This window comes from Pygocentrus nattereri, chromosome 29 (assembly GCF_015220715.1).
Source record: "Pygocentrus nattereri isolate fPygNat1 chromosome 29, fPygNat1.pri, whole genome shotgun sequence".
In the NCBI taxonomy this organism is placed as follows: domain Eukaryota; kingdom Metazoa; phylum Chordata; class Actinopteri; order Characiformes; family Serrasalmidae; genus Pygocentrus; species Pygocentrus nattereri.
This window is the reverse complement of record NC_051239.1, coordinates 10,731,264-10,758,879: the sequence shown is the minus strand read 5'-3', so window position 1 is coordinate 10,758,879 and position 27,616 is coordinate 10,731,264. Positions and strand designations below refer to the sequence as shown.

The 27,616-nt window shown below is 39.3% G+C and overlaps 1 protein-coding gene across 2 annotated transcripts; it reads left to right on the top strand.

The window, feature by feature from the left end:
• On the top strand, nt 1-27,616 carry npy8br (neuropeptide Y receptor Y8b). 2 transcript variants are annotated; one of them, XM_037536157.1, is made up of 3 exons: nt 1-345; nt 2,983-3,347; nt 18,628-27,616. In XM_037536157.1, the coding sequence occupies exon 3, from the start codon at nt 18,770-18,772 to the stop codon at nt 19,898-19,900; it is 1,131 nt and encodes a 376-aa protein (XP_037392054.1). In that variant the 5' UTR covers nt 1-345; nt 2,983-3,347; nt 18,628-18,769; the 3' UTR covers nt 19,901-27,616. The 2 variants fall into 2 exon arrangements, with proteins under 2 accessions (XP_037392054.1, XP_017551868.1); XM_017696379.2 differs by lacking the exon at nt 2,983-3,347.

Sequence of the window (27,616 nt, the reverse complement as noted above, 5' to 3'; positions counted from 1 at the left end):
CGCTCTAGAGCAACTGGCGAGGTTGTGCTTCAGCCAGCTGTGGATGATGGGAGACAAGGATTGGGAAGGGGTCTGCTCTGGGAGACTGTTAGTGAACCCTGTGAGGGCAGAGAGAGCTTTGAGAGCGGAGAGCCTCATACGGACGTTGGGGGAAGGGCTATTGGGAGGTGACTGCTCGACGTGAGGAAAGCACCTCCTACCTGCTCTGGGTTTTTTTTGGATTTTGGGATTGGGCTGATAAAGCCCACCGCCTCAGACGTCTCCCCTCACTGTGCGGAGCGCACGCTGCTTCAGACGCCACCGCAGCGCAGCGGACGCGGCAGAGGAGCGCCGGAGGAGTGAAGGGTAAGACTGAGGAGGATTTGCATGCTGGGAGGATGAGGAGTTCTCGTGTCGCTGTTGTGCTGCATGAAGGCGGCGGCGTGTCTGTGGTGCGTAAAGCGGCCGACTCGGTGACCGCGCAGAGACGCGGGCTCGCTTCAGATAAACGTCCCTGAACGGGTCTTGGCTCGGACGCACGGTTCTAGGAGGAAGCCTTCATTCGAACCTTTACATTATGTGGAAGTTTCACACTCGCACGTCTCGTTTACAAACAACTACCATCCGCTGCTGTGCTCCCACTGCGTCGCTCCACACAGGCTCCTTTTGGCACCTCCGTGTTTCAGAGCGCCAGTGTGTGCTGAGAGTCGCTTTGGCTTCATGTAGAACCGGCGACACGTGGAGGAACCTGACAGGCAGTGTGAGTGTCCAGACTATGGAAGTCCATTCCTGCAGGTAGTGGAGGGAAAAATCGCCTTCTGTCTTGCAGCAGTATCTCTAAATAAAGGCTTACTGTGTCGAAATAACGACTTATTCTCTCAAAATACTGACGTACTATGGTGGTGATAAGTCAGAAACGACTCGTTTATTTACTATGTCGAAATAAAGACTTGGTATCCTGAAACACTGACTTACTATGTCAAAATGATGACTTAACGTCTCTATATAGTGATATACTGTAACATAACGCAGACTTACTATGTCAAAATGATGACTTAACGTCTCTATATAGTGATATACTGTAACATAACGCAGACTTACTATGTCAAAATGATGACTTAACGTCTCTATATAGTGATATACTGTAACATAACGCTGACTTACTATGTCAAAATAATGACTTAACGTCTCTATATAGTGATATACTGTAACATAGCGCTGACTTACTATGTCAAAATGATGACTTAACGTCTCTATATAGTGATATACTGTAACATAACGCTGACTTACTATGTCAAAATAATGACTTAACGTCTCTATATAGTGATATACTGTAACAAAACACTGACTTACTATGTCAAAATGATGACTTAACATCTCTATATAGCGATATACTGTAACAAAACACTGACTTACTATGTCAAAATAATGACTTAACGTCTCTATATAGCGATATACTGTAACATAACGCTGACTTACTATGTCAAAATGATGACTTAACATCTCTATATAGCGATATACTGTAACATAACGCTGACTTACTATGTCAAAATGATGACTTAACGTCACTATATAGTGATATACTGTAACATAACGCTGACTTACTATGTCAAAATAATGACTTAACGTCTCTATATAGTGATATACTGTAACAAAGCACTGACTTACTATGTCAAAATAATGACTTAATGTCTATATAGTGATATACTGTAACAAAACACTGACTTACTATGTCAAAATAATGACTTAACGTCTCTATATAGTGATATACTGTAAAAAAACACTGATTTACTATGTCAAAATGATGACTTAACGTCTCTATATAGTAATATACTGTAACAAAACACTGACTGTCAAAATAACGACTTACTTTTGTTGTATGTTAAAGTTTTATCCTAATTACACAAAGTCATTATCTTAAGACAATAAGTAATTATTTAGACATCCAAACTTTAAGGCAATAAAGTGTATTTAAACATACTAAGTCAAAACTCAAAGAAAATGTGATCATTTTTTTAGATTTTCTAGGTCAAAACAATGATGAAATAAGTAATTCCCTGATACTCAGTTAATATTTTGAGGAAATGAGCCATTATTTTGGGAAACAAAGTCAAAGTTTCAAGACAGTAAGTCATTATTTAGACATACTACATCAAAATGTCAAGAAAAGTCATTTAGAGATGCTAAGTCATTATTTCGAGTGACTGAGGCAAAATTTGGAGAAAATAATAATAATTAAAGAAAATAAGTCGTTATTTCAAGATACTTCATACTTTTTAGACCAGTCATTTGTTTGATAGCAGCTAATTATTTTGAGAGAATAAGTCATTATTTTGGTATACGTAGTCAATATTTTCAGAAAACAAGCAGTTGTTTTATTTTAAGACAATTAGTCATTATTTTGAGGTACTGAGTCATTTTGACTTACTGCAGCCAGAAAAATGGACCTCCATTCCTGGCATTTCTTTTCTGTGTGATATTTACAAATCATCATCATCATCAACCAGCATAACTAACTATAATCATCAGGTTCAGTTTTCCTGATATTGCCGAAAGACTACAAATTACCCACAAACCCCGCTGTACACAGCCCGGACTTTTCTGCGAATGATGATGATTCATTTGTCTGTTTCTTGTCTTCCGTGAACGTTTTATTGCAGTCTCTGTTATGAAACTCAGACAGGAAGAATGTTTCCAAATAATGCAGCTGCTGGAAAATTGCACATTAGTTTGCATATATTTCCTTGTTAATATGCAAATGCATGCATGCTGGGCTTGTGCACATCCCCATGCAGCCTTCCGTTCTGTTTCACTATGGTATTTTGTTGAATGCATAGCTTTTAAAAATATAGTATGAAGTAGCCTAAACTACTGTCTGAATGTCAGATTGATGTGCCACATATAGATTCCACCATACTCATCACAGCTGCCCGTTTTCGCTACATAAAAAGATGCTATGCTTTTTTTTCCCTTCACCAAGAACCTATTTTTCTTGCACCATAGGCCACATCCCCTAACAACATGAGTTTATCAAAGTGAGAGAGATGACTTTGAGGTGAGAGCGATGCAGCGCAGCGAAGGCTTTGATTCACATTCGGTGCCTTCACACATCCTACTGGAGAAAGTGCGAGAGACACTTTCTGACAGGAGCATTATTTCACACAGCATCTCTGCTCATTATCGACAGCCAAGCCGAGCCGAATTGCACGTTACGCAACAGCACACTAAACGGATACCAAAAAGTCTGTGCGTCTTTCAGCAATTAACTCTCTGTGGATGTTCCCCAGCCTCTTGATGAGGCCTGAGACGGCCAGAGTCTTTGGATTAGGGCTGCATCAGATGGATAAAACGCTGGACAGCAAGTAAAGGTGCGGTGTGTAATATTTAGGGGGGTTCTTTTAGCAGAAATGGAAAATAGTATACAACAGGGTTTATCAGGCCTGGTCCTGGAGGCCCACTGTCTTGCACATTTTAATGCTTTTCCTGTTTTAACACACCCACTTTAACTCACTAATGTTCTAGGAATGAGCTGATTAGTTGGATCAGGTGTGTTGGGAGCAGGGCAGAGCAGTGGGCCTCCAGGACCAGGGCTGAGAAACACTGGCATACAAAACTGTTTTTATTACTGTGTAATCACTGTAACTATACGTCATTGTGTTTTCATTAGCTTAAAATGAGCCCTGCATATTTATATAATGAGAGGCCTTCATGTGGCACTTTCATATTTCAGTAGTTCAGAATGGAGAAACCAAGCACTAGAGAGTCTAGAGAGCCTTTTGCATTTTTACGTTTGGTGCACTGGTTGGAACGTAAAAAGAAGAAGAATTAGTTGTTGCTGCTGGTGCTGGCTAACCATTTTGTGTTGTGAGAAGTTTGAGAACCCACTTTTTGACAAATGGTGGATCAAACTTATTATTTAGCAGAGCAAAAAAAGCAATGGATCATGAATCCTTGTCATAAAAGAAGCAGAAACATGACAGCCAATGTAGGTTCTACTACACGCTTGGAAAGAGAGAGGTGAGGGAGGGGTGATCAGTTGGTTGCAGTCTGCAAACTCACCACTAGATGCCACTAAATTTTACATACTGCACCTTTAAAAGGGAACATTTCTGCGTAATTTAGTCATCAGGATGTACACAACGTCAGACTTGCTTGATGTGAAACTTACTCTTTATAATGGTGGTGATAGGCGTCAAGGATCATGACGTCTCCAATATAGCCATCTTAAATATAGCCGTTTTATATACAGTCCAAAACCACCATTGTATGTATGTACACTATGTATTGTAAGTACTCCTCCACCATGAATGCTTTTAAATATGCATTTATATTACTTCAGATGTCTGGTTCCAGTAACCACCACTGTGAACTCTGGTTTGGTTTCTTTAGAACAGTGTGTTTCAAATCAAAACATTCTGAATGACTTTGTTAATAATTTAACCATTTTTTATACACAAATTCTGAAAAATCACTGCTTTAAATTGCTTTATAATGGCCCGTATTCATCAAATTTAAGTATGGTCAAATCTGAGGGTTTTATTATTCATCAGTTTCAATCTGTATGATCAAACTTAATGACTCATGTGCTGAATACTTTCCTTTTATTGGCCCTTGCCTGCATTGGGAAATTGAGACACGGCATTTGCAAATGTTGTATAAATTAGGAAATAATGAGCAGACAAATGCATTAAAATTGCTGCTCATATTAATGTTCTCTGATAGTTTCATGAATCAGACATGGACAAAGTTGGATGAAAAATGACCACTGAAATAGGGACGGACAATACGGCACTTATATATATCACTGTACTTCATTTGGACATTTTAATGATAGCCAGTTTTCATAATATTTCATTTTTATGAGGTTTTGATAAGTTACAACAGAAAAAAAGAAGCACATTGAAGATTGAGTACAATCTTTTCAATTCAGTGTTTCAAGTACAGCATGTGTAAGGGGGAGCGAGGAGGCGGATGCACACGCTGAGATAAGCGAGATTTATTATGGGCAAATCCAGGGTCGTGGTCAAAACAGTCCAGGGTCAATGAGCCGACACGTACAGATTTAGGGTATGACATGACAAAGACCAGAACCAACACAAACAAAGACCAGGTACAAAGATACAAAGACTGGCAAACGCAAGGAGCAAACACAGGGCTTAAATACATGGAACAATGAGGGACAGGTGAAAACAATCAGGGGCGGAGTTACAAAACCAAAACACGAGCACATGGACAGGACTGGGAGGGGCCAATCGTGACAGCATGGTACAAAATCTAATTACACAGAACTAATTATGCTCTCTTTGTAATGAAAGGTGCAGTTGATCAGTGTTTATTAAGTACAGTATCGTCATTGTGCTCGGAAAACAGTGTTATGGCATATTGTGACGTCATTTATCCCGATAATGATGAAGGTTGTCATATTGCCCACTCCTAGATTGAAATTAAAAGCACTTTGGTGAATGTTTGTAACACTGGCTTGCAATAACTTTCGAAAAAATGTATTAATGTTTGGGAAAAAAAAACCCAAAACAAACCAGAATGTTTGTGATTGGTCAGGATGGTCTAATGGTGTCCAATAAACAGTTGTACTTATCACAGTGTTCTGTTCCAATGCCGGTTTTGTGATAACGACATGAAAACACTGTATTGTGTATTGTCCTATAATAACAAGGCTTTGTAGGTGACAGTGTCTTGAACCCCTTAAAATCCCAGGTTTATTATCTAAGGCTTATTGTTCAGTAACTACAGGGGCTCCAGTGTAAACTGGTTGAGCTATTCTAAGGTTATAGAAGTGTGCAATAAAACTTTGGGTGCAGACCATTTAAGAGGTTAAAAGTTCATTCACAATGCTATATTGATGTCTTAGTTAGCATGAATCACTTATAGCACCGATTATCATTGATATCATTTTTTTTTTCATCGTAGAATAATTTGCTACACGTATAGACACTGGTTTTATATGAATGAAATCAGTGAACCCAAACTTTTGAGCAGTAGTGGATGTTAATACATTTGTGAGGCCGATTTCACTGACCAAATGCTAAATTTACCAGTGAAACCTTCACTGAAAAACAGTAATGCAATAAATTTGCTTTGTTCAAATGAATACAAATTAATTTTGTATACTAACAATACAGTCACTCCCACCTACAGTTACTTGGCCCATTTATACAGAACACTAATACATCTGAATCAGGGAATCAATGACTGCTAAAGAACTGAGCTAGATTAGCTGGAGCTGGTGTGGCAGAGTGCAGCTGGAGCTGAACTCTGTGGGAAGGTAGATCTCCAGGAACAGGGTGGGTGACCGTAAGCCATATTGGGAAAAAAAATCATTTTTGAATCCACTTATTCTCCTGGGTCATGGATTTCCACATTCATCGGGGGGAGGGAAACACCCTGGACAGTTCGGCAGTCCATTGCACAGGCAGTTGGGATTTCCTATTGGCCTGACTGTCTTTGGACTATGAGAGGAAACCCATGCAGACATCGGAATAACATGCAGACTCCACACTGGTTCCCCGTTCCGGGGAATCGAACCCAAACCCTACCCACTGCGCCACCATGCCAACTGTCAATCCATTAAATCTCTTAAAATCACAGCTTTTTACATACTAAGGCCTATTATTGAGTAACTGCAGGGACTCCAATGCAAACTCGCAGAGCTATTCTTAGGTAACAGAAGTATTATAAAACGATGGGCCCTGGCCTTTTAAGAGCTTCTTTTAACTTGGAAGATTAACCAAAGGGCAAAGTTAAGTCTTAAGTTTTAATGTGAGGTAATGAGATTTTATTCCAGGGAATTTTTAATTGTTTCTATTGGTTCACTTGTCTTGAATGCTCACACGATGCATAGGGAAGTTGCTGAGCTCAAATGATGGAGAAAAATAAAAATGTGAAAGAAATGGGAGCTAAATCGAGTAAATAATGTTACTTTTTTCACTGTATGTGGATGTAGTGCTTCGCTTTAGCTGTTGACCCGACTAAGTGCGTTAGTAGAGAATCCCTGAACCCTGATCACACATCCGCTTATGACTTATGAACAGGTTTGATCTTATTAGCCGGCCTCGTATCTCAGAATGACTCCTTTTATGCTTTTGTACGTGTGATGTAACGGTGTGGCTCTTAAAATTTCACACCGCTTTTTCATTTCTCAGAAGGAACCAGCAGGGATGAGCAACCCGCTGGTTTTCTGAAGACCCGTCGTCGAGGGGGGGGATCAGCGTGCCCCCCGTGGGTTGGGGTTTAAATCTGAACTCCTGAGGGCTGCTTTCCCAGGCAAGGATTAATCTTAATACAGGACTCATTTATACTTGCGCTGGGGATTTTTTATTGACAAATGCTCGCTGTGTAAGGCTGGGCTGGAGCTGTTACTCCAGAAAAGTGGCCTCTAATTGCTCGACTTTAAAGAGAAATCCGAAATTGACACTGACAAACGATGCAGTTATGTGTGACTCATAGGTTGACAGCGTGATTGCGGGGAATTATGTTCATGCAGACACTAGATTAGCTGTCACTTGTCAGATTTAAGGAGCGTCAAAGTGTTGCTGTCAGCACTTCCAGTTCCAGAGTCCAACAGATGGATGCAAGAATGGAAATTCAGCATCTCTGTTTGCTGTGGAATAATTTCGATGTAGCTCACACCCATCTGCAGAGCAAATATCCATCCAGGTTTTTCAAAGTATGTGTCAAAGCATATCAATTAATATATTTCTATATGTGTTTGACATACATGTAAAAAAAAAAAAAAATATATATATATATATATATATATACACACATGTAATTACAGTCAAAATTACTTATTTTGTTGATTTGCTATGTGAATTTTATTGCATCCGTTTTCTTATGGTACTTTCCTGCTAATTTTAGTGCATAATTTCTATTTATTTGCTAAGTTTAACATAGTGGAAAAAACAATAAAGATAAAATATCAAACATGTTATAATTAATCATTTATTTTTTCCCAATATTAAAATTAAACACAGCAAATAAACAATACTTGCGCAATAGAATGTGTTAATGAGGGTGTGTTAACTTATTTTCACAATAAAAACTTACAGAGGGGACCAGGGGTGCCCAAAATGTCATATATAGCTGTATGTAAATGATGTCTATTCTGATTGGCTGTCTTGTATTGTGCCTAGTTCAAAAACATTCCTTGAAACTTTGACATGAATGGGTGGAGCTAAACTGATGTAGGCTAAATAGGGTGAATATTGAAATGCATTGGATTTTGTGACATCACAAAAACAGTGAGTTCAAAGTAGGCTGTATTTGCAGATTATTTCTTCTATATGGACTGGAATGTGATTTTGATACAATGTTTACATGCAACAAAATAGCAAGGAAACTTTGTTTCTCCATGACATGTGCCCTTTAAGTTATCAAATGAGAAGCGCTGCTTTGTGAAATGCCCCATAGATCTCTTTACTCTTTCCCCTATGATTACAGCCAGCATTTGGGAAAAGCCAGCTGGCCTTTGAAAGGAAGTCTCTTTATAGAGCCTGCACTGTTGGCTCGCATTGCTGCCTTTTTTGGCCGTTCAAATTTTAAATTTGTTCAAATTTCCCGAGAGACGGTGCAGATTTACAGGAGATGTGTCTCCTTGTTCTTCCAAAGCTCAGAAAATAACAGCTTTGTCTGCAAGAGATCAAATCACCAGGGTTCTGCGTTGTTGTATCCTGTATCATTTTGAACTTATACCAAAAGGCGCCCGGGTTTCAGGTCAAAAGCAAAGCTAATCTGCATGCTCTGATTCAGCGATGCTAATCAAATCTCATACCTCTCCACGCTACCGTTCATTAACTCCCCTTTGTGGTTTGTGTTGATGCTGGCTGTAGCCATTTCACGCTGATGCCCCACATGAAACACAATCAGAGCGAATGCTCATGAGCTCATTAGATGATCTGCGATGTTTCTGGCATCTCAGAGCCCCCCTGCTATGATACTGCTGAACATGTGGAGTTTACTTATGGCCTTCTGTCATGCTTAGTGCCAGTCATCAGGAGAAAGTCATGGATTTCACTGCATGTTTGCAACAAGCTGTGGTTTCTCAAGCATGTGGACTTCTTCTGGTAAATGCACTAGGGGTGGGCGATGTGCAAAAATATAATAATAGGGTACTTAAAGACATTGAATTCTTTAGTCCCCAGCCAACACTTCATATTTTGACTGCTTCACATGCAGAGCCGAAGGGGCCACCTACCTCTGAGAACTGTTTACGTTCTTTTTCCCTCTCAGCACACTTTTGTTTGGTTATGCCAAATTAATTTACTGTAACTGCCCATTTACTGGCCAGTTATTGCCTTTTTCACTAATTTCTAATGTTGTATCTCCAACATGTTAACTTCATGAGATAGTAGTAGTACGAAACAACTATAAAGAACATGTTTGCTCAGTGGAAACAACACAACCGAGTTCAAATCAGACAGCTGAGATGTACAAAGCAGAGAAAAAAACACAACATTTTAAAAACCTAAACTTAATCATGTAGACAAAAGCATATTGCTGTGGCAGGCTTGAAATGCTTATGGTCTATTTATGTCTTACCCTTGATGACTCAATGCTCGGAAATAAAGTTACACGTTTGCTTTTACATTTTCCCAAAGCCCATTTCAGCCAAAATTAAACCAAAATTGATTTTTAAAATTTGCTTGTGGCTTTATGTAGTTAGAAAATAATATACTCAACAAGATGCACTGTCACTTCTAAACATCCCAGTTACGTATTTTAACAGCCACTGGAGCTTTCAAGCACTACATTCAAACTGGAGGCTTTTGGTAATAGTGGAGAGCAGCTGTGATTAAGGGGCTGAGAAAAGAAGGCAAAGCTTGGTGGAAAGTGTAATGACTTGAATAGCCATAATACAATAACAGCACACACAGAAAACAAATCTAATTTAATTTTCTTAAGAAACTGGCTCAATAAATATTATTGATATCATATATCATTGGGTAGACCTGTGATCAGTCTGAGTAGGCTTACCCAGTCCAGGCTTACTGATGGTGGCACTTAAACGCAGTATTGGCATTGGTGATGGGGATACCGATATTATTGACCAGTATCCCCTAAGTGACGTCTGATGCATGCATACTTGCCAGTAGACAGAACGTAACAACACGTCAGTGATGTGGGATGACAAGCAGCAACAAAAATGCTCATGGCATCATCTGTAATGGCAGCATTTGGTGAAAAAACACGCTAACGGACCCGTATCAGGACAAGTGAGTTAGGTTAGATAGAGTTAATATGGGAAAAAGTGGTATCGCTGCATCTCTACCCTGGCAACACCTCAATATCAGGGATAGTGTTATTGAATTTGATCAGTCTAACGGCAGTGATGTATGTTCTCATGATCCAGTTATATTATAATGACACTAGTGGTCTGTTGATGGTTTGTATCTGAGCATCAATACAGTTTTCATACATTGTATTTACATACAATGCATATATTTCTCATATATATATATCTAAACAGGTATCAACTCAAGTTTAGATTCTGATGTTTCTCTGGAATATCGTTTAGTAAAGATATTAGTTTTTAGTAATGGGAAGTTTTTGATATTATTTCTTTTAGTAGGGGCCTTTTGGATTGTGAAAATGATGTGCTATGATAAGAAGAAATAAAGCTTCTAATATTGAATTTTTTTAACACCAAACTTAGCTGTGGTCTCTATGGCTGCCTCGTCTTTTATTGTAAGCTAATATGAGAAGATATTTTTCCAAGTCATCTCTTCCAGCATCATTTCCTTTGGTCCATTCAACAAGACCTTTCCACCTGACGTAAAAGGCAGCTGTGGTTTTCTGTTAATAAAAAAGTAAACAAATACTGAAATTTTTGATCCGACAGCTACATACGCACATCATGCAACCCACATGCCCGCCCCTGCCCACACAACATTTAGAATGATTCACAGAGCCACTTAAAAGTATGCTTGCTTTTCTACAAGACAGCAGTCAGCAGGGACCCGCTGTCTTCCTTGGGCTGCTCCTTTCCCGTCAACAGCGCTGCAGAAAATAAAAAGCGGACACTTGCCATCAGTTCTGAGGTGTTGGGTTCTATTTTAGCAGTAGAAATGATCATGTGTCTGTGTTTTTCGCATCCATCGCCACCGTCGACACCTAAATGTCCCCTCGCCGCGCCATCCGTAAGCTTACCTGACAGGCCGCATAGATAACCCATCGATTGCGTCTGGGTGTTTTAGACTGTAAAAAACAGCATGACATGTGCTTTGTTCCTCTTGGCCCGTGCATCTTTGCTCCTTCACTCTCCAACGTCCCAGCACGCTGCTTTTCAGTCAAGTGTTTCTGTTGAGACATAAGCATCCTGTTTGAATAAGAAAGTGGCTTCTAGAAGAAGATTGAGTAGACAATAATCAGCATTTCGGGCGGCTTATCGGGCGCTTGTCCAGATTCAGTTTCCGTGATGAACGCCTTGAGCTTGATGGATCTTTTGTCACTTGTGAGGAGGCACTTTGAATCTTATCTGCAGTCTGACAGATGTTTCACTTTTCCATTGATATGGAGAGAAGCCAGTGATGATGTCATAAATTACCCACACTCGCTTTGACTCTGTAAGGGACACAAGACACAAAACGTTGCAGTTTTTCCTATCATATAGACACGTTAAGCCTGTAAACACTGTGATAGCTCACTTATTTATAATAGATGCATTATGAAATGAATAATAAGCCACTGGGTTAAGAGGTATATGGTTGTGTGTTTTCTTTGTAAGCAGGTTAATCTAGCTCTTGTTAGCATATGCTATACATGGGCAAAGTATACAGATCAGGCGTAACATTATGACCACCTCCTTGTTTTTACGCTCATTGTCCGTTTTATCGGCTCCACTTACTGTATAGTTGCACTTTGTAGTTCTACAGTTACAGACTGTAGTCCATCTGTTTTCCTGTGTACTCTGTTAGCCCCCTTTTACCCTGTTCTTCAGTTGTCAGCACCCCCATGGACCCTCACAGAGCAGGTACTATTTGTGATGGATCATTCTCAGCGCTGCAGTAACACTGATGTGGTGGTGGTGTGTTAGTGTGTGCTGCACTGGTACGAGTGGATCAGACACAGCAGTGCTGCTGGAGTTTTTAAACACTCACTCTTCACTCTATTAGACACTCCTACCTTGTCCGTCCACCTTGCAGATTTAAAGTCAGAGATGACAGCACATCTGCTGCTGCACAGTCTGTGCTGGTCATCCTTTAGTCCTTCATCAGTGGTCACAGGACACAGGACACTGTTAGCTCGTTATTTTGGTAACCAGCAGTGCACCTGAGCACAACACACTAAAATATCACCACCATGTCAGTGTTACTGCAGTGCTGAGAATGATCCACCACCCAAATAATACCTGCTCTGTGAGGGTCCATGGGGGTCCTGAGCACTGAAGAACAGGGTAAAAGAGGCTAACAGAGTATCAGAGAAACAGATGGACTACAGTCTGTAACTGTAGAACTACAAAGTGCTCCTATACAGTAAGTGGAGCTGATAAAATGGACAATGAGCGTAGAAACAAGGAGGTGATCATGATGTTATGCCTGATTGGTGTATATCATCATGCAAATTGTAATCTAATCATTGCTAATTTTTCAAATTGATGTTTAATCATGTTTGAGAATGTTTGGTCTATATTTAAGCTTTGGCAAAAGTTTGAAGATGGCGGGCAATCAGGTAAAAGGCAGTAGGTTTAGCACTGTTGCTGAATTCTATGTGAGTGCTCAGTAATTCTGTTTGACTTAGATGCAATTCCTTTGAATAAATCAGGTCCTGATATGGAGGTACCAATATTAGGTAGCCTAATTAGACATATCTGAAAATGCATATTCATCTTTACAATGAAAGTTTAAATAGAGAAATTAGCATAGAGTACCTTAATGAATTATTCATAGACTGTAATTACAGTCATAATTGTTGGGGTGTTTATGTAATCACTCAGGACTTGGGTGATGATGTGGAACTTGGTGTGGTGAAAGTGAAATGTTACACCTTTTACTTGCTGGGTGTTATCCAAGCCTGAGGAGGCACTTCAAAAAAGCCAATCAAAATGTCTCTCTCTGATATATATATATATATATATATATATATATACACACACATATACACACACATTTATGTAAGCACCTACACCGATCAGGTATAACATTATAACCACCTCCTTGTTCCTACACTCATTGTCCACTATATGGGTGCACTTTGTAGTCCTTGAATGCAAAGCTCCAGGACTCTCATGGGGTCACAGTGCAGGTACTATTTAGGTGGTGAATCATTCTCAGCACTGCAGTAACATTGACATGGTGGTGGTGTGTTAGTGTGTGTTGCGCTGGTCTGAGTGGATCAGACACACCAGTGCTGCTGGAGGTGTATATCTCCAAAAAGCTAACTCTACAGAACAAGGGAAACATTCTTAACTGTTTTCCCACATACTTTAACACCCTTTCTGTTCATTCATCATAAAATTGTGGCTCAATATACAGGACAGCTGCCCTTTTCAGATTACTTGCTCTGTTGTCATTGTTTCACTGGGCTAGAACATGGACTGGTGTGTGTAAATTCTGGAGGGTGTAAATAATTAATGAGTTAAGACTGTTATGCAACAGTTTAGGGTTTTATTTGAAGAAGGAGACAACAGTGTTTCAGTCCTATATGCCAAACTGTCCTTACAGTTTTCCATTCTATGACACCTTTGACAGAAAATGCTTCCTCCTTACTCGTGAGAAAGATCTCCTGTAACCATTTTTTCACATGAGAAAGAAATCTGAAGGCAGCTGAGGTGATCCTGAGTAGTTGTTTGTGTGAATGTTAGTGATTAGTGTCTTATTGAAGGGGAACATAATGTCAGTGACTTTTGGGAACAGCATTTATTTAGAGGACACAGCTGTGACTCCACTGATTTAAGATTGGACGAATGGAGGAGTTGAAGTATCTATGGATAATCAGAATGTTTTAAGCTTAACCATAATGTAACCAACCGTAATGTAACCAAAAATAAACGATTCGGAAGCATTTTGTTGGTCTTGACATTGTAGGTTTGCCTTGTCTTTTCTAGGTGACTAGTTAACTGCTTAAAAATCCAAGGCCCAAAATTTTATTACATACCTTTTAAAGCTAAGAATAGCTCAGCCAGTTTGCACTGAAGTCGTTGTAGCTGCAAGACTGCCATTTGTGTCATTTGTCTTTTGGACATTTTGGGTTCTGTAAGGATGCTGCACCTTCTACACATTATGGAATAGTTGTTTATACAGCACAAACCCAACTGTGACCGAAGTCCATCTCCAGGCAGACGTCCGCTGTTATTCTACCATCGCCTCAGCAGCAGCTGACTATTTGCTCAGAAAATCAGTCTTCAAATCTTTAGCATTCAGAGAGCCAGTCATTAGAACAGACTTTGAAGAGATCGAATGGGCCGCGGAGACACAAGGATAAAGCCATAATTACATTCTTACCCAACGTTGAACCATTACCCCGCAACACTCACAGCGCTAGTAGGGGGAGTGTTATTGGCTTCATAGTGAATACTGCCATGTCATATTAAATAGGTGTTACCATCTCATAGACACTGTGATAAGCCTCAAAATGTCTATCCTCCAATGTCAATTAATAATAATAAATTGCTAGTGTTACCTTTTTTGTGGAAAAACTGTGAAATATGTTATGTAACTTTTTGTTCAACCTTAACAGGCTAACAGAGAGTTCATATTGCCCAACCTTTCTACAGTAGCATAACCCTGTCCCCAAGAAAAAACAAATATGAATATTATTCTGATTATTAATATATTACATTTATTGTTTATTTCAGTTTGTCCAGGCCCAGGCTAACAGAGGCCTGCTGATCAATTAACTCTACTAGCCTTATTAAAAAAAGGAAATCTGATGACAGAGGTTCCAATAAATATCAATTGGTATTAATAAAAACATTTTGGGGAGTGTATTGTGATATTGTATCATTATTGTCAAAAAACGGTGAAATATTGTGATGCAAATTTGAGTTCACATCGCCCAGCCCACTTTTCTACTGTATCATTAAGAACTATATATAACACCACCTCAGTAAAAATGAATTAGAAATCATTTTTCTGAGGTGCATATTGTAATATTTCATCATTATTGTATAGAGATGGTAAATATTGTGATGTAAATTTGAGTTCATATCGCCTAGCCTTAGGCTTATGAAGGCCCACTGTTCTACTGTATCATTATTGTTGCCATCAGTGGTCTCTATTTGTTGATTGTTATTATTATCAATATTGTGATGTAAATTTGAGTCCATATCACCCAGCGTTCTACTGTAGCATTATGGACCACATAAAGCCTCAATTCAATAAACATAAATTTGTATTAATAATAATAATTTTTTTAGGTGTATTGTGGTATCATATCATTTGCGTCCAAAGACAGGAGAATATTTTGCTGTAATTTTGAGTTAACTTTGTCCACCTTTTAACGAATGAAGGTTCGCTGTACTGCAGTACTATGGAGCACATTCACACCAAATTTGTGTGGGTTATCTTGGGTCAAGGTCACTGACTTACAGAAGTTTAATTGAACTGGAAGGAAGGAGCTGAATTCCATGTCACTTTTAAATTGATATTGTGCTGTGTGAGCTGTGTTGAGAAAGAGGGAAGGCATGAAGGAGACTGATAGAGATGGATAAGCGAAAACAATACAGGCCAATTGAGGAACAGAAAGAAAGAGATGGAGAGATAAAGAGAAAGACAGTAGATTAGTGTTGGCTGAATTAACTGCTCCTCAGCACTGATTATGAGGCCTGAGAATGGTGAAGTGGAGTGGGTAGGTATTGGGCTTATCGATCCTGAGCGCTTTGGCATTTCAGCTAGACTTCACAGCTGTCAGACTCGCACATAGAGATATTGTAGCTTCAAAGAAAACTCAGAATCTGTACTATAAGTTATGTTGTCATCCTGCCTTTATCGACCCCTTTCCAGTTTGTTTTCATCTTAAGACTAAATGAAGTCACACCTGCCACACTGCAAATTGAAGCCATCTGTGTAACTCCAATTTAACGTTATTTTGCAAACAAATCCAAAACAATGGACGCTGACGTGCATTATCGGAACACCACCATTTCTTCTTCAACAGGAGAACCATATAAGTGCTAGATGTTTCATTTAGTACGGCAAACCTGGTGCAGAAATATATAAAGACATATAAGATTTTTAGACAGTAATATTTTCCAGCAGTCAGGCCGATCTTTGCTTCAGGCCAAGTTGGAATTGCTATCTAACCTGGCTCTCCACGATTTCCATAAAACCCCATTTCTAATCCTATTCAGTAGGACACTTCTTCAGCAGATAATAATATAAACATAAAGAAATCTGAATGGCTGCAGTGTCGCTTTAGTATCTCAAAACGATATTTTGACAATAGCTCATTTGCAGAACAACTGCATTTTTTTATCCTTGTGTATGTTTTCTTCAGGGAATACAAATGCACATCTATAAAAAAGGAGACTGAAGCAGTGTCAGATGCTGGAAGCCTCATATCACAGAGCTGACAGTGTCTGGCCAAGTGGGACTGGAGACTGGGAAGAAAGATTTCAAGAGATTGATATTTCTCTCAGATGAATACTTGATGCACTGAAGATTGGATTGCAAATTGTATTTAGCTACTCCATGTTCTATTCCTGCTGCATGCCTACAGATTTTGCTTTGTAACACTTGAGATTTATGATGCTGTTTTCTAAATGTATACAGTACCAAAGTTTAAAGTAAGGCCCAATCCCATTTCTTATCTCCACCCCTACCCCTTGTTTTCAAGTGTCACCTTTCCCCTTGGAACTGAGTTATATGGGGTAGTGGTTGAAATCTCATATGAAATAGAACAACCCTAAAATAAAAAACATTACTTAGGCAACCCTGCCAGTCTGCAGTCACAGCACAGGAGTGTGAAGTTCAGCAACCTCACTGCTAGGCTTAGCGAATCACATACCTTCAAAGAGGGTATCTTGCAATGTATTTGAAATGTATTTAAATATAAATATAAAAATATATGTCCATATTTTTCCCCATATGGGCAGGTATGCTGGTCTACACTGTTAATTTCCAGCAGGACTGTAGGCTTATGTTAATGGAGCGAAGCTAGAATTAGTGTAACTTGCAGTTCAATGTAAAGATAACAGTGACTGTCTTTTTAGCGCAAAAACCTCAAAGAAAAGCTTTTTAGCCTTTCAGACAGACAAAAAGAACAATGGTAAGGTATCTAGGTACATATTTTAGCTAAAATTAGTGGGGTTAGGCATCTAGATAGCCAGCCAGCTAGCTTGCTTAATTTAGCTTTTAGCTAAAGTTAGTGGAGTTAGGTATCTAGATAGCCAGCTAGCTTGCTTACTTTAGCTTTTAGCTAAAGTTAGTGGAGTTAGGTATCTAGATAGCCAGCTAGCTTGCTTACTTTAGCTTTTAGCTAAAGCTAGAGGGGTTAGGCATCTACATAGCCAGCTAGCTTGCTAACTTTAGCTTTTAGCTAAAGTTAGTGGAGTTAGGTATCTAGATAGCCAGCTAGCTTGCTTACTTTAGCTTTTAGCTAAAGCTAGAGGGGTTAGGCATCTAGATAGCCAGCTAGCTTGCTAACTTTTAAGCTTTTGGCTCATTTACCTTAAGCTTTTAAGCATTTCTGTCCTTTGAGCAATTGATTCTCTTCAATGTAGTGATAATTTGAAAGCTTTTTTTTTTTTTGCATTTCTTAAACCTTCATCCAAAATAGTCTTTAAACCAGAAAATCTCTCTCTAGAGACTAGTCCACCACCACAATGGGATGAAAATAAGCATTTTTCATTTTGGCCGAAATCTCTTTTATAACACTTTGGAAAAACCAGACGCTGGATATGCAGTTTGGAGCTGCGTTGTATATGCATCATGTGTTGGGTGAAAGATGAATAATTCATGTTCACAGTTACGAAATGGCCTAATTACTCGCAATAAGAATAGTGTGTTATATCTGTTAAGTCTGTGGTGAATGTTTCTGATCCACCTCTGCTGAGTTCAGTAACTGAGCTTTGTAGATTGCGTTTTGTAAGCCCTCCCTATATTCTCCCCAGACCACTGTGTTTTTTGTAAATAATTCATGGCCATTTTTGAAGGTATTAGTGATACAATGGAGTTTGAAGTTGCTTTGAAAGATGCAAAGCTTGTCTCAGGTGTTGGAATCTCGGGTGGTCTTTAAGTGAGAGGATGTAAAAGTCTTTCTTTCAGAGATGGTGCTCTTTTGCCTACTGTGTGGTGTAGAGAGTTTTGTAGCATATTAAAATATCAGGACAGCTATTCTTAGGAAAATAATTTGTTGAATAGGCAAAGTATGCAGCAAGAAAGAGAGAGAATGAAGAGGGGTTAGCCAACAAAGATACTAAGATGATAAAGAAAGGCAATGGCAAGATGAATAGAATAAAACAAAGGGCAAATCTATCTTTAGCCCAGAGTCTGTGAAGGTGTAATTCTTTGTCACTTCAGTTGGCATATGAAAAAAATCAGCAGTGCTGTGGAATCGTTCTCCAAGCACGACAGATTCCCTGCTCTACCTAATAATCCTGACACCCTTCTTAGTGAGATTTCATATGGTAGTCATGTCACAGATCCTCCATTTGCTGCAAGTACTGATGCCTTTTGTTTTGTTGTTTTATTGCAGATATCATAGGAGCGCCACTGTTCACTGTTCTGCCACGAGAGGCTTCAAAATGAGATGTTTTGGGAACTGAGAAAAAAATAGGACCGGAAAATAAAGGACTGCAGTTCTGTTTTTTTTAATCTGTGTCTATGAGCAGTTGCTGATGGAGGGTTTCTACCGTAACAGCTCTGGAGACTCTCTAGAAGACTTGGATCTCTGCCCACCCACGCTCAGCGGCACCACCTTCCTCATCATGGCCTACAGCGCCATGCTGGCCGTGGGATTGCTGGGCAACACGTGCCTGGTTGTGGTCATCCTGCGACAGAAGGAGATGCGCAACGTGACCAACATCTTCATCGCCAACCTTTCATGTTCCGACATCCTCATGTCTATCTTGTGCTTGCCCTCAACCATCGTCTACACGCTCATGGACACTTGGATCCTTGGAGAGACCCTGTGCAAGCTGTCACCGTTCATCCAGTGCTCATCAATCACAGTCTCCACCTTCACCATGGTCCTCATTGCACTGGAGAGGCACCAGCTTATCATACACCCGACCGGTTGGAAGCCTGCAGTTGTGCACTCGTACCTGGCCGTGGCTGTTACCTGGATAGTGGCGTGTTTCATCTCCCTGCCTTTACTCTCTTTTAATGTGATCCATGACTTGCACAAAGACAACTTAAACCTTCCCACCAATACATCAGTTGAACATATAGTTTGTATAGAGGAATGGCCGTCAAGGGGGAACCGGCTTGCCTACATGACGTCACTGTTGATGTTTCAATACTGTCTGCCACTGGTCCTCATCACCATCTGCTATTTGCGCATTTTTCTCCGTCTCAGTCGCCGGAAAGATATCATTGAGAGGACTCGAGATGCACGCCAAAGGAAGGCCAAGCACTCCAAGCGGATCAATGTCATGCTAGCCTCCATCGTGGCAGTGTTCGCCCTCTGCTGGTTGCCACTGATCGTGTTCAACACCGTGTTCGACTGGAACCACGAGGCCATGCCGGTGTGCTACAACACTGTCTTCTCGTTGTGCCACCTCACAGCCATGGCATCTACATGCGTCAATCCCATCATCTACGGCTTCCTTAACAACAACTTCCAGAAGGAGCTGAAGTCGTTGCTGTACCAGTGCCGCTGTTGGGGGGCGCCAGAGAACTATGAGAGTTTCCCACTGTCCACCGTCAGCACGGACGTAACAAAGGGCTCGGTTCTTAGCAATGGCTCTGTTAGCATCAATGTCTTGCAACAGCACCAAGAGAAAGAGAGCCTGGAAATCAATGCATAATAAATATTCGTTAGTCTGAGTTGCAATTGACAGGTTTATGCCCGAACAATAATTCAAGATGGCTCAATAATGCTCATGCACTGAACTATGTTTTATGCATAGTCATTGGCCAGCTGGTAAGTTGAGAACTGTGACTGCATAGTGGACACTATTACAGCTTGTGGTCACGAAAGGAAAGTTTGCAAGCACTATGTAAAAAAATGTAGAATCTTTTCAGTCCCTCTTGAAAAGGAGACAAACTTTTAGCAACTTTGGTGTTTTTAAGAAAACGTTTAATAGTGTACAAAGGCCTTAAGGTTGAATTGCCTCGTTCCCTTTGCCTCAATATGTGATCCAGTTCTAGACATAGAGATCGGTAAAGCGAAAGGTGATCACCATGTTCGTCACTTTCTAGATCACTAGATGCCTCCAAGGTCACAACTGTAGGTGTAGATAAATTGGAACCAGCAGTGTAAACAATGACCTCGATCTCATTGTCTCTGTAAATAATAAAACATGGCCATTGTAATTAGATCACTTTAATATTTTATAACAAGTATAGGCAGAATGATAGACAGATAGAATGATATAGAGTTATAAACAGTCGGATATCTTGCTGTAGTGACATTTAGAAGTCAAAAATAAGAGAGTTAGTTTCTTTAGTGATGGTAAATGTTATAGGTCCTTCCAAACCTATTGTGATGAATGATGATGTAGATTTTTTCAAAAACGTGCACCGGCAACTTGGGCTCTTCAGGGTATCAAGAATTTGCCAAAAAACAGGATGCAGTGAGGTTTTGACAGAGGAATTGTATAATGTAATGTTCCAAACATGGAGTGCCCAGTCATTTTTAATGCAGTAATGCATACACTACTGAAGTTATGCTTATAGAACCCTCCTGCGATCTACACAATACAGGTGTTATATAAAATTGCGATATACAGTAATGTGCACAAGTCAGAGACCACCCTTCTTTTATTTTCATCATCTAGTCAGTGTGGTTTAATTCTAAAAAGAAAGAGGGGATGAATGCAAGTTTGGGGATGTATAACAACATCTGAAGGTGTTAATTAAAGGCATCATTAATGCTGGAAATACATCATGCTAGACCCTCTGGAAAATGTTTGTTGTGGAGAAAAATTCATTCTCTAGACTGTAAATAAAAAAAATACAAAAAACAAAACAAAAAAAAGCCACTGATGTTCTAAGAACAATGGACTGACCACCCAAGAGTCCCGACCTCAACATCTCTGAATGTGTTTTGGGATTTCTTGGATTGTGAGAAGTAGAGAATGCAACCAGCTTCCAAGACTGAATTTGGAAGTGTGGGAAGTGGTGGAAGTGTGGAAGTGGAACAAAATATGCAGTTTTCTGTTAAATATGTTTGCTGAAAAATGAATAACTTGTACATACTGGCTGTTTTGACTGGAAATGAAATAATTGAAGGATGGTCTCCAACTTTTGGGCAGTATTGTACATTTTGTCAAGATCAGTTGACAAAGCACTTGTAATGAGTTAAGGAGGGTATTATAAGGAAACTATTCAAGGAATGTATTTGCCAATGCCACAGTATAGATACAACAGTTGAAACGTAGTGGGTTTGAGTCTTTATAGCCTATTTGAAGAACTGTTTTTTGCGTTACTGTCCCTATTCCAAACGCAATAGAGTAACTGCCAGTTATATCATAGTGGTATTGAATGTAACATAATGTTCTCAGTGATATCATAGCCTAAAAAGCAAAGGCATATGGAGCTACAAAGAGTGTTTCGGTCACATGAAGCGAGGTACTGTTTCTAATCATTTTATATACTCAGTACAGTGAACTATAATTTCCATGAATAATTTCTAAATCATAAAATGTTTCACTCATACAGGCAGACACTGCTATAAACCTGCTTGATGGCTATGTTCCAGAGTCTTTGGTTTTTAACTTAATGAGTGATTCTGCTCCAACTTTATGGGAAAACAATATTCCAGTTCTATTACCTTGTGGGAAATTGCTTTGAAGTATTTATGTGAACGAGTAATTTATTCTTACTATCTATTTTCTGTGTTCAGTTATTATGTACAAATATTATATCTTTACCTGCTTTGATCTTGCTCAGCCCCTCGGTGTGTGTGTGTGTGTGTGTGTGTGTGTGTGTGTGTGCATACATATGTGTGTGTGACCTTGTACTGCTGTACTTGTGAGAACCAGGTTGTAAAATGCGGAAAACATGGTTTTTGCTGGCTCTCATTAGGAAGATTTTTAAAGTAAACAACAGCTTTTTATTTTCTCAATTAAATGAGCCAAACTTTTTGTGTGCCTTTGCTTATGTTTAAAGTTGTGCACTGGCCTCAATGTTATAGCCAGGCTAAAGTCCAGTTTAAGGGTCAGGGTCTGTTGGCCAGAATGACGTGTTGCTTTGAGTTTGTGCAGTGCAGAAGAACAGAATTCCTAATTACCCCATCATTTGTTCATAGAGCACCAACTGTGATTGGTTCTGATCACTGACTCATTTGCTCTGAAATCTCTCACTGAGTGTGACTGGTTTAATCACCACATTGTTCCTTCTGAAACCTCCCTCTGACTGTGACTGGTTCTAATCCCTGTGTCATTCATTTGGAAAGCTTCCTGACCATGATTATTTCTGATCACCTTATCATTAATTCTGAGACTCTCCCTGACCACAATTTGTTCTAATCCCTGTGTCATTTGTTCTAGACCTTCCTCCTTACTGTGTCTGGTTCTAATCGCTGCATCATTTGTTTTGAGGTCTCCCCGTGACTATAATTGGTTCTAATAACTGTCTTATGCGTTTTGAAATTTTAAACTTGACTCAGATTAGTTCTAATCACTATGTCATTCATTCTGACCCCCCTCCCGTACTGTGATTAGTTCTAATGACTGACTTATTGGATTTGAAACCTCTTCCTTACTGTGACTGGTTCTAATCCCTGGATTATTCATTCTTCAACCCCCTCCTGTCTGTGACTGTGTCACCGCATCATTTATTCTGAGAGCTCCCACTGACTGTGATTGGTTTTAATCACTGACTTGTTTGTTCTGAAACCTCCCCCCGAGTGTGTTTGGTTCTAATCACTGACTGATTTGTTCTGAAATCTATCACTGACTGTGACTGGTTTAATAACTATATCATTCATCCTGAAACCTCCCCCTGACTGTGACTGGTTCTAATCCCTGTGTCATTCATTCTAGAACTTCCTCCTGACTGTTATTGTTTCTAATCCCTGCGTCATTTATTTGGAGACCTCCCTGACTACAGTTGTTTCTGATCATCATATCATTCATTCATAGCCCTCTACCCAACTGGTTCTAATCCCTGCATCCTTTGTTCTGGAACCTCCTCCTGACTGTATTTGGTTCCAGTCACTCACTCATTTGTTCTGATACCTCCCCCTGACTGTGATTGGTTCTAATTACTGACTCATTTGGTCTGATACCTCCTCCCGACTGTGGTTCTAATCACTGACTCATTTGTTCAGAGACCTCTCCCTGACTTTGATTGGTTCTAATCACATCATTCATTCTGAAACCTCCCCTTTACTGTGACTGATTCAAATACCTGCGTCATTTATTCTAGAACCTCCTCCTGACTGTGACTGGTTCTAATCCCTGAGTCGTTCATTCTAGAATCTCCTCCTGATTGTGATCTAATGGTTCTAATCCCCATGTTATTCATTCTGAGACCTCCCTGACCATGATTGTTTCTGATCACCATATCATTCATTCTGAGACCTCCCCCTGACTGTGTAATAGCTGAATTATATGTTCTGAGATCTTTCCCTGACTGTGATTGGTTTTAGTCCCTGTATCATTCATTCTGAGACCTCCCCCTGACTGTGACTGGTTCTGATTACTATGTCATTTGTCCTGGGACTTCTCCCCTGACTGTACCTGGACATCATCACAGCATCCTTGGCCTCTCCCTGTCTCTGATTGGTCCTATCAATGCATCATTCATTCTGACACCTCCCCCTGACTGTGATGGGTTCTAACCACCATGTTGTTTGTTTTGCAATCTCCCCTGACTGTGACTGGTTCTAATCCCTTAGTCGTTCATTCTAGAATCTCCTCCTGATTGTGATTTAATGGTTCTAAACCCCATGTTATTCATTCTGAGACTACCCTGACCATGATTGTTACTGATCACCATATAATTCATGCTGAGATCTCCCCTTAAATGTGATTGGTTCTAATCACTGATTCATTTGTTATGAGACCTCCCCTGACTGTGTTTGGTTCTAATAGCTGATTCATTTGTTCTCTCCCTCACTGTGATTGGTTTTAATCAATGCGCCATTCATTCCAGAATGTCCTTCTGACTGTGATTGGTTTTAGTCCTGGTAAAGTCCTTTAGTAACTGGTCATCATCACAGCATCCTTGGCCTCTCCCTGACTCTGATTGGTCCTATCAATGCATCATTCATTCTGACACCTCCTCCTGACTGTGATGGGTTCTAACCACCATGTTGTTTGTTCTGTGACCTCCCCTGACTGTGTTTGGTTCTAATAGCTGATTCATTTGTTCTCTCCCTCACTGTGATTGGTTTTAATCAATGCGCCATTCATTCCAGAATGTCCTTCTGACTGTGATTGGTTTTAGTCCCTGTATCATTCATTCTGAGACCTCCCCCTGACTGTAACTGGTCATCATCACAGCATCCTTTGTTCCACGACCTCTCCCTGACTCTGATTGGTCCTATCAATGCATCATTCATTCTCACACCTCCCCCTGACTGTGATGGGTTCTAACCACCATGTTGTTTGTTCTGTGACCTCCCCCTGACTGTGATTGGTTCAAACCCATGTGTCATTCATTCTAGAATGTCCTCCTGACTGTGACTGGTTCTAATTACTATCTTTCATTCGGAGACCTTCTCCTGACTGGAACTCATTATTATCACAGTAACATTGGTTCTGAGACCTTTTCCTGACTTTGATTGGATCTATCGATGCATCATACATTCTGACACCTCCCCCTGACTGTGATTGATGAGGACATTGATGATTTGGCCAACTAGAAAGTTAAACTAACCCGACCCCCTCACCCACTAAGAGAACATACATATGTGTATTTATACTATATGTAACTTTTTCCATTTTTATTTTAGAATTATCGTAGTTACAATATTTTATAAAATACATTTTTTTAAAACTCTGCATGATTATGTCTTATGAGAGCAGTTTTCGGCTTTTAATTAGAGATAGTCTGACTGACCGTCATAGCGAATATACTAACACAAGTAAAGCAATACAAGTATTTGTGTGCATGTGTTTACGGCCTTTTAGTTCAACATAAAGAAGATTAGATATTTATGAAATGCTGACTGTGTAAACTGAACACATTTAGGTCTTGCAAACGTTCACACATTCATATGACTTACCATTGTTCTTATCAGCGTATGATGATTTATCACAGACTACATAGAAAGTCCCTGAACATTCATGTATTGCTTAGTGTGGTTTTACACAGGCCACACATAACATGATATATAGCATAGATACATAATGTGCACAAACATATCTTAAAAATGACACAGTTTATTATTTATGATGCTGCGACTTCATTTGTTCACCTGAACACAAAAGTTTGAACATCTTTTCTTTGACTTTATTCAGAGGTTGCTAGAAAAGAGCATTAGTAGCATTTTGTCATGTATAAACACATTCAAATATCTTGTATTTAATCCAAACATCATGTTATACAAATAGAACTATATCCATGTAAATTAGATCCTGACTCACTGTTTGACTCCTTCAGGTACAGATTGGATGTAAGTATGTTGAATCAACATACTTTATGAGTATAATTCAACATGCACTGCAATAGTGGTAGAATATAGCATGTTGAATATATCTTGCCATTTTGAATATGCCTAAAATTTCTTATAATAACCTTATTGTAAGATTATTGTCAGATGGTTCAACCCATTTTACTCAACGTCTAAACTAGATATTGTGATCCCTCGTATGTGAGTGCTGTATAATATGCTTTTTAAAGGGAAATCCACATATTTTTTGTGTATAATTCATTTGCTAAAAATGGTACAAAGTCATTCAGAGTGGTTTGAAGTGCTCTGAGCAATCTGTCCACGGTGGTGATAATAGGAGCCAGAAAGTTTTTACATGAAATTATTGTCAATACTGATGCCAGAGATACTGTCTTACAATAGCTTCGAGATAAACCTTTGGACCAAAATGTGTTAATGGCAATAAAGTATGTTTAAGAGGTACTTGCAGGGAATTATGAAACAAAAATTGCCATCAATATTACATATAAAAAACTCAGATACTTGTAGGTTAACTGGGGGTTTTGGATAAAAAATAAAAGAAGACATTTGCATTGCAGGCATTGCAACCCCTGGTTGCTATCCCACCTTTGTTTACATCTCAACAACTGAATAACAGAATTGGAATTCTCCTTGATAGTAAAATGGGGTTATTGTATTGTTTATATGTTTATTCTTATGTGTTTTATATATTTTATTTCATTTTATATGAACACAATTAACTCTTTATGTAAAAGGCAAATCAGGTTTGTTTCTCAACACTGTCCACACTGTTATTTGCAAGTAATCATATTGGATTTGTGTGTCCAGACATCACCAATCTATCTACATTGGTTGCTGTGGTAACAACGTAGGTGACAGCAACTATGTAGCTACGTTGGTGATCTCACCCTTCAAACTCTTCAAATTTCTCTGGCATAAGCATGAATCTCTGAAACAGTGGTTCTTGAATCCCAGCAATTCCATCATTCTGGATTTGACATTGACTTTGCAAGTGATGTAAAAGACTTTGAAATCAGACTGAGTGGAGCATCCAGACTAAGATGCATTTGTAAAAATCAGATTGGAATCACACCTCAAACAGCTTCCAATTTTAATTCAGATTTAATGTGTTTTTTGCTCTTCACACTATGAAAAATCAAGCTGGTATCAAGATACAATCTATATACACCTAAAATCGGGCTTGGGCTAACAGCCTGAACAAGGCCTTGCAACCAAAGTGACGATGATAAAGTGAATTTCAACAGCTCAGTGGGAATGGATCTAAATATGTTTGTTTAAATAAGCCAATGTAGTGTAGTTTTGCTTTGTGCACAGAAAATGAGCAATGATCTGTAGAGAAAGCATTGAAATAATTGAAGTTCGCAGATGATTTTACTTCCTTTAACCTCTTCAATGACCAGAGGACCACCACTGGGCCCAAAGTTTTATAGCACACGTCTATAGCCTAAGAGTAGTTCAACCAGTTTGCAATGAAGTCCCTGTAGTTACTTAATAAATGGCCTTTAAAAATCATTTCCCAAAACAGGCAAAATATGCCAGTGCATTAAGAAAAATATGTAAGTAAAATATCGAGAAATAGGTAAACTTACAATAATCACATTATAAGAAATTTTAGATATGTTGCCTGTATGTTTGCCGAGATATCATTTTTGATGTGTGGAAGTAGGACACATGAAATTAATGTATCTACTAATCAGTGCAGTTAACTGTTGATTCACTATTGCTAGAAACAGTTTTCAGTATCATTGTGTTATGTATCATGTATCAGCCAAGGCTAGTGGGAAGGCCTTATTACGTAGGCCTCGTAGTCTCTGCCAGAAAACATTCCCAATATTGTACATATGAAAAGACACATTTTTGTAATACTGTCTTGTGTTGATGGTTTGGATTCTTGAATGTGCTTCAGTGTATATTAAAATGGTTCCAACCTTGACTGTGA

What these genes read in the sequence shown, in the direction of transcription:
- npy8br (XM_017696379.2), top strand. Translation starts at nt 18,770, where the DNA reads ATGGAGGGTTTCTACCGTAACAGCTCTGGAGACTCTCTAGAAGACTTG.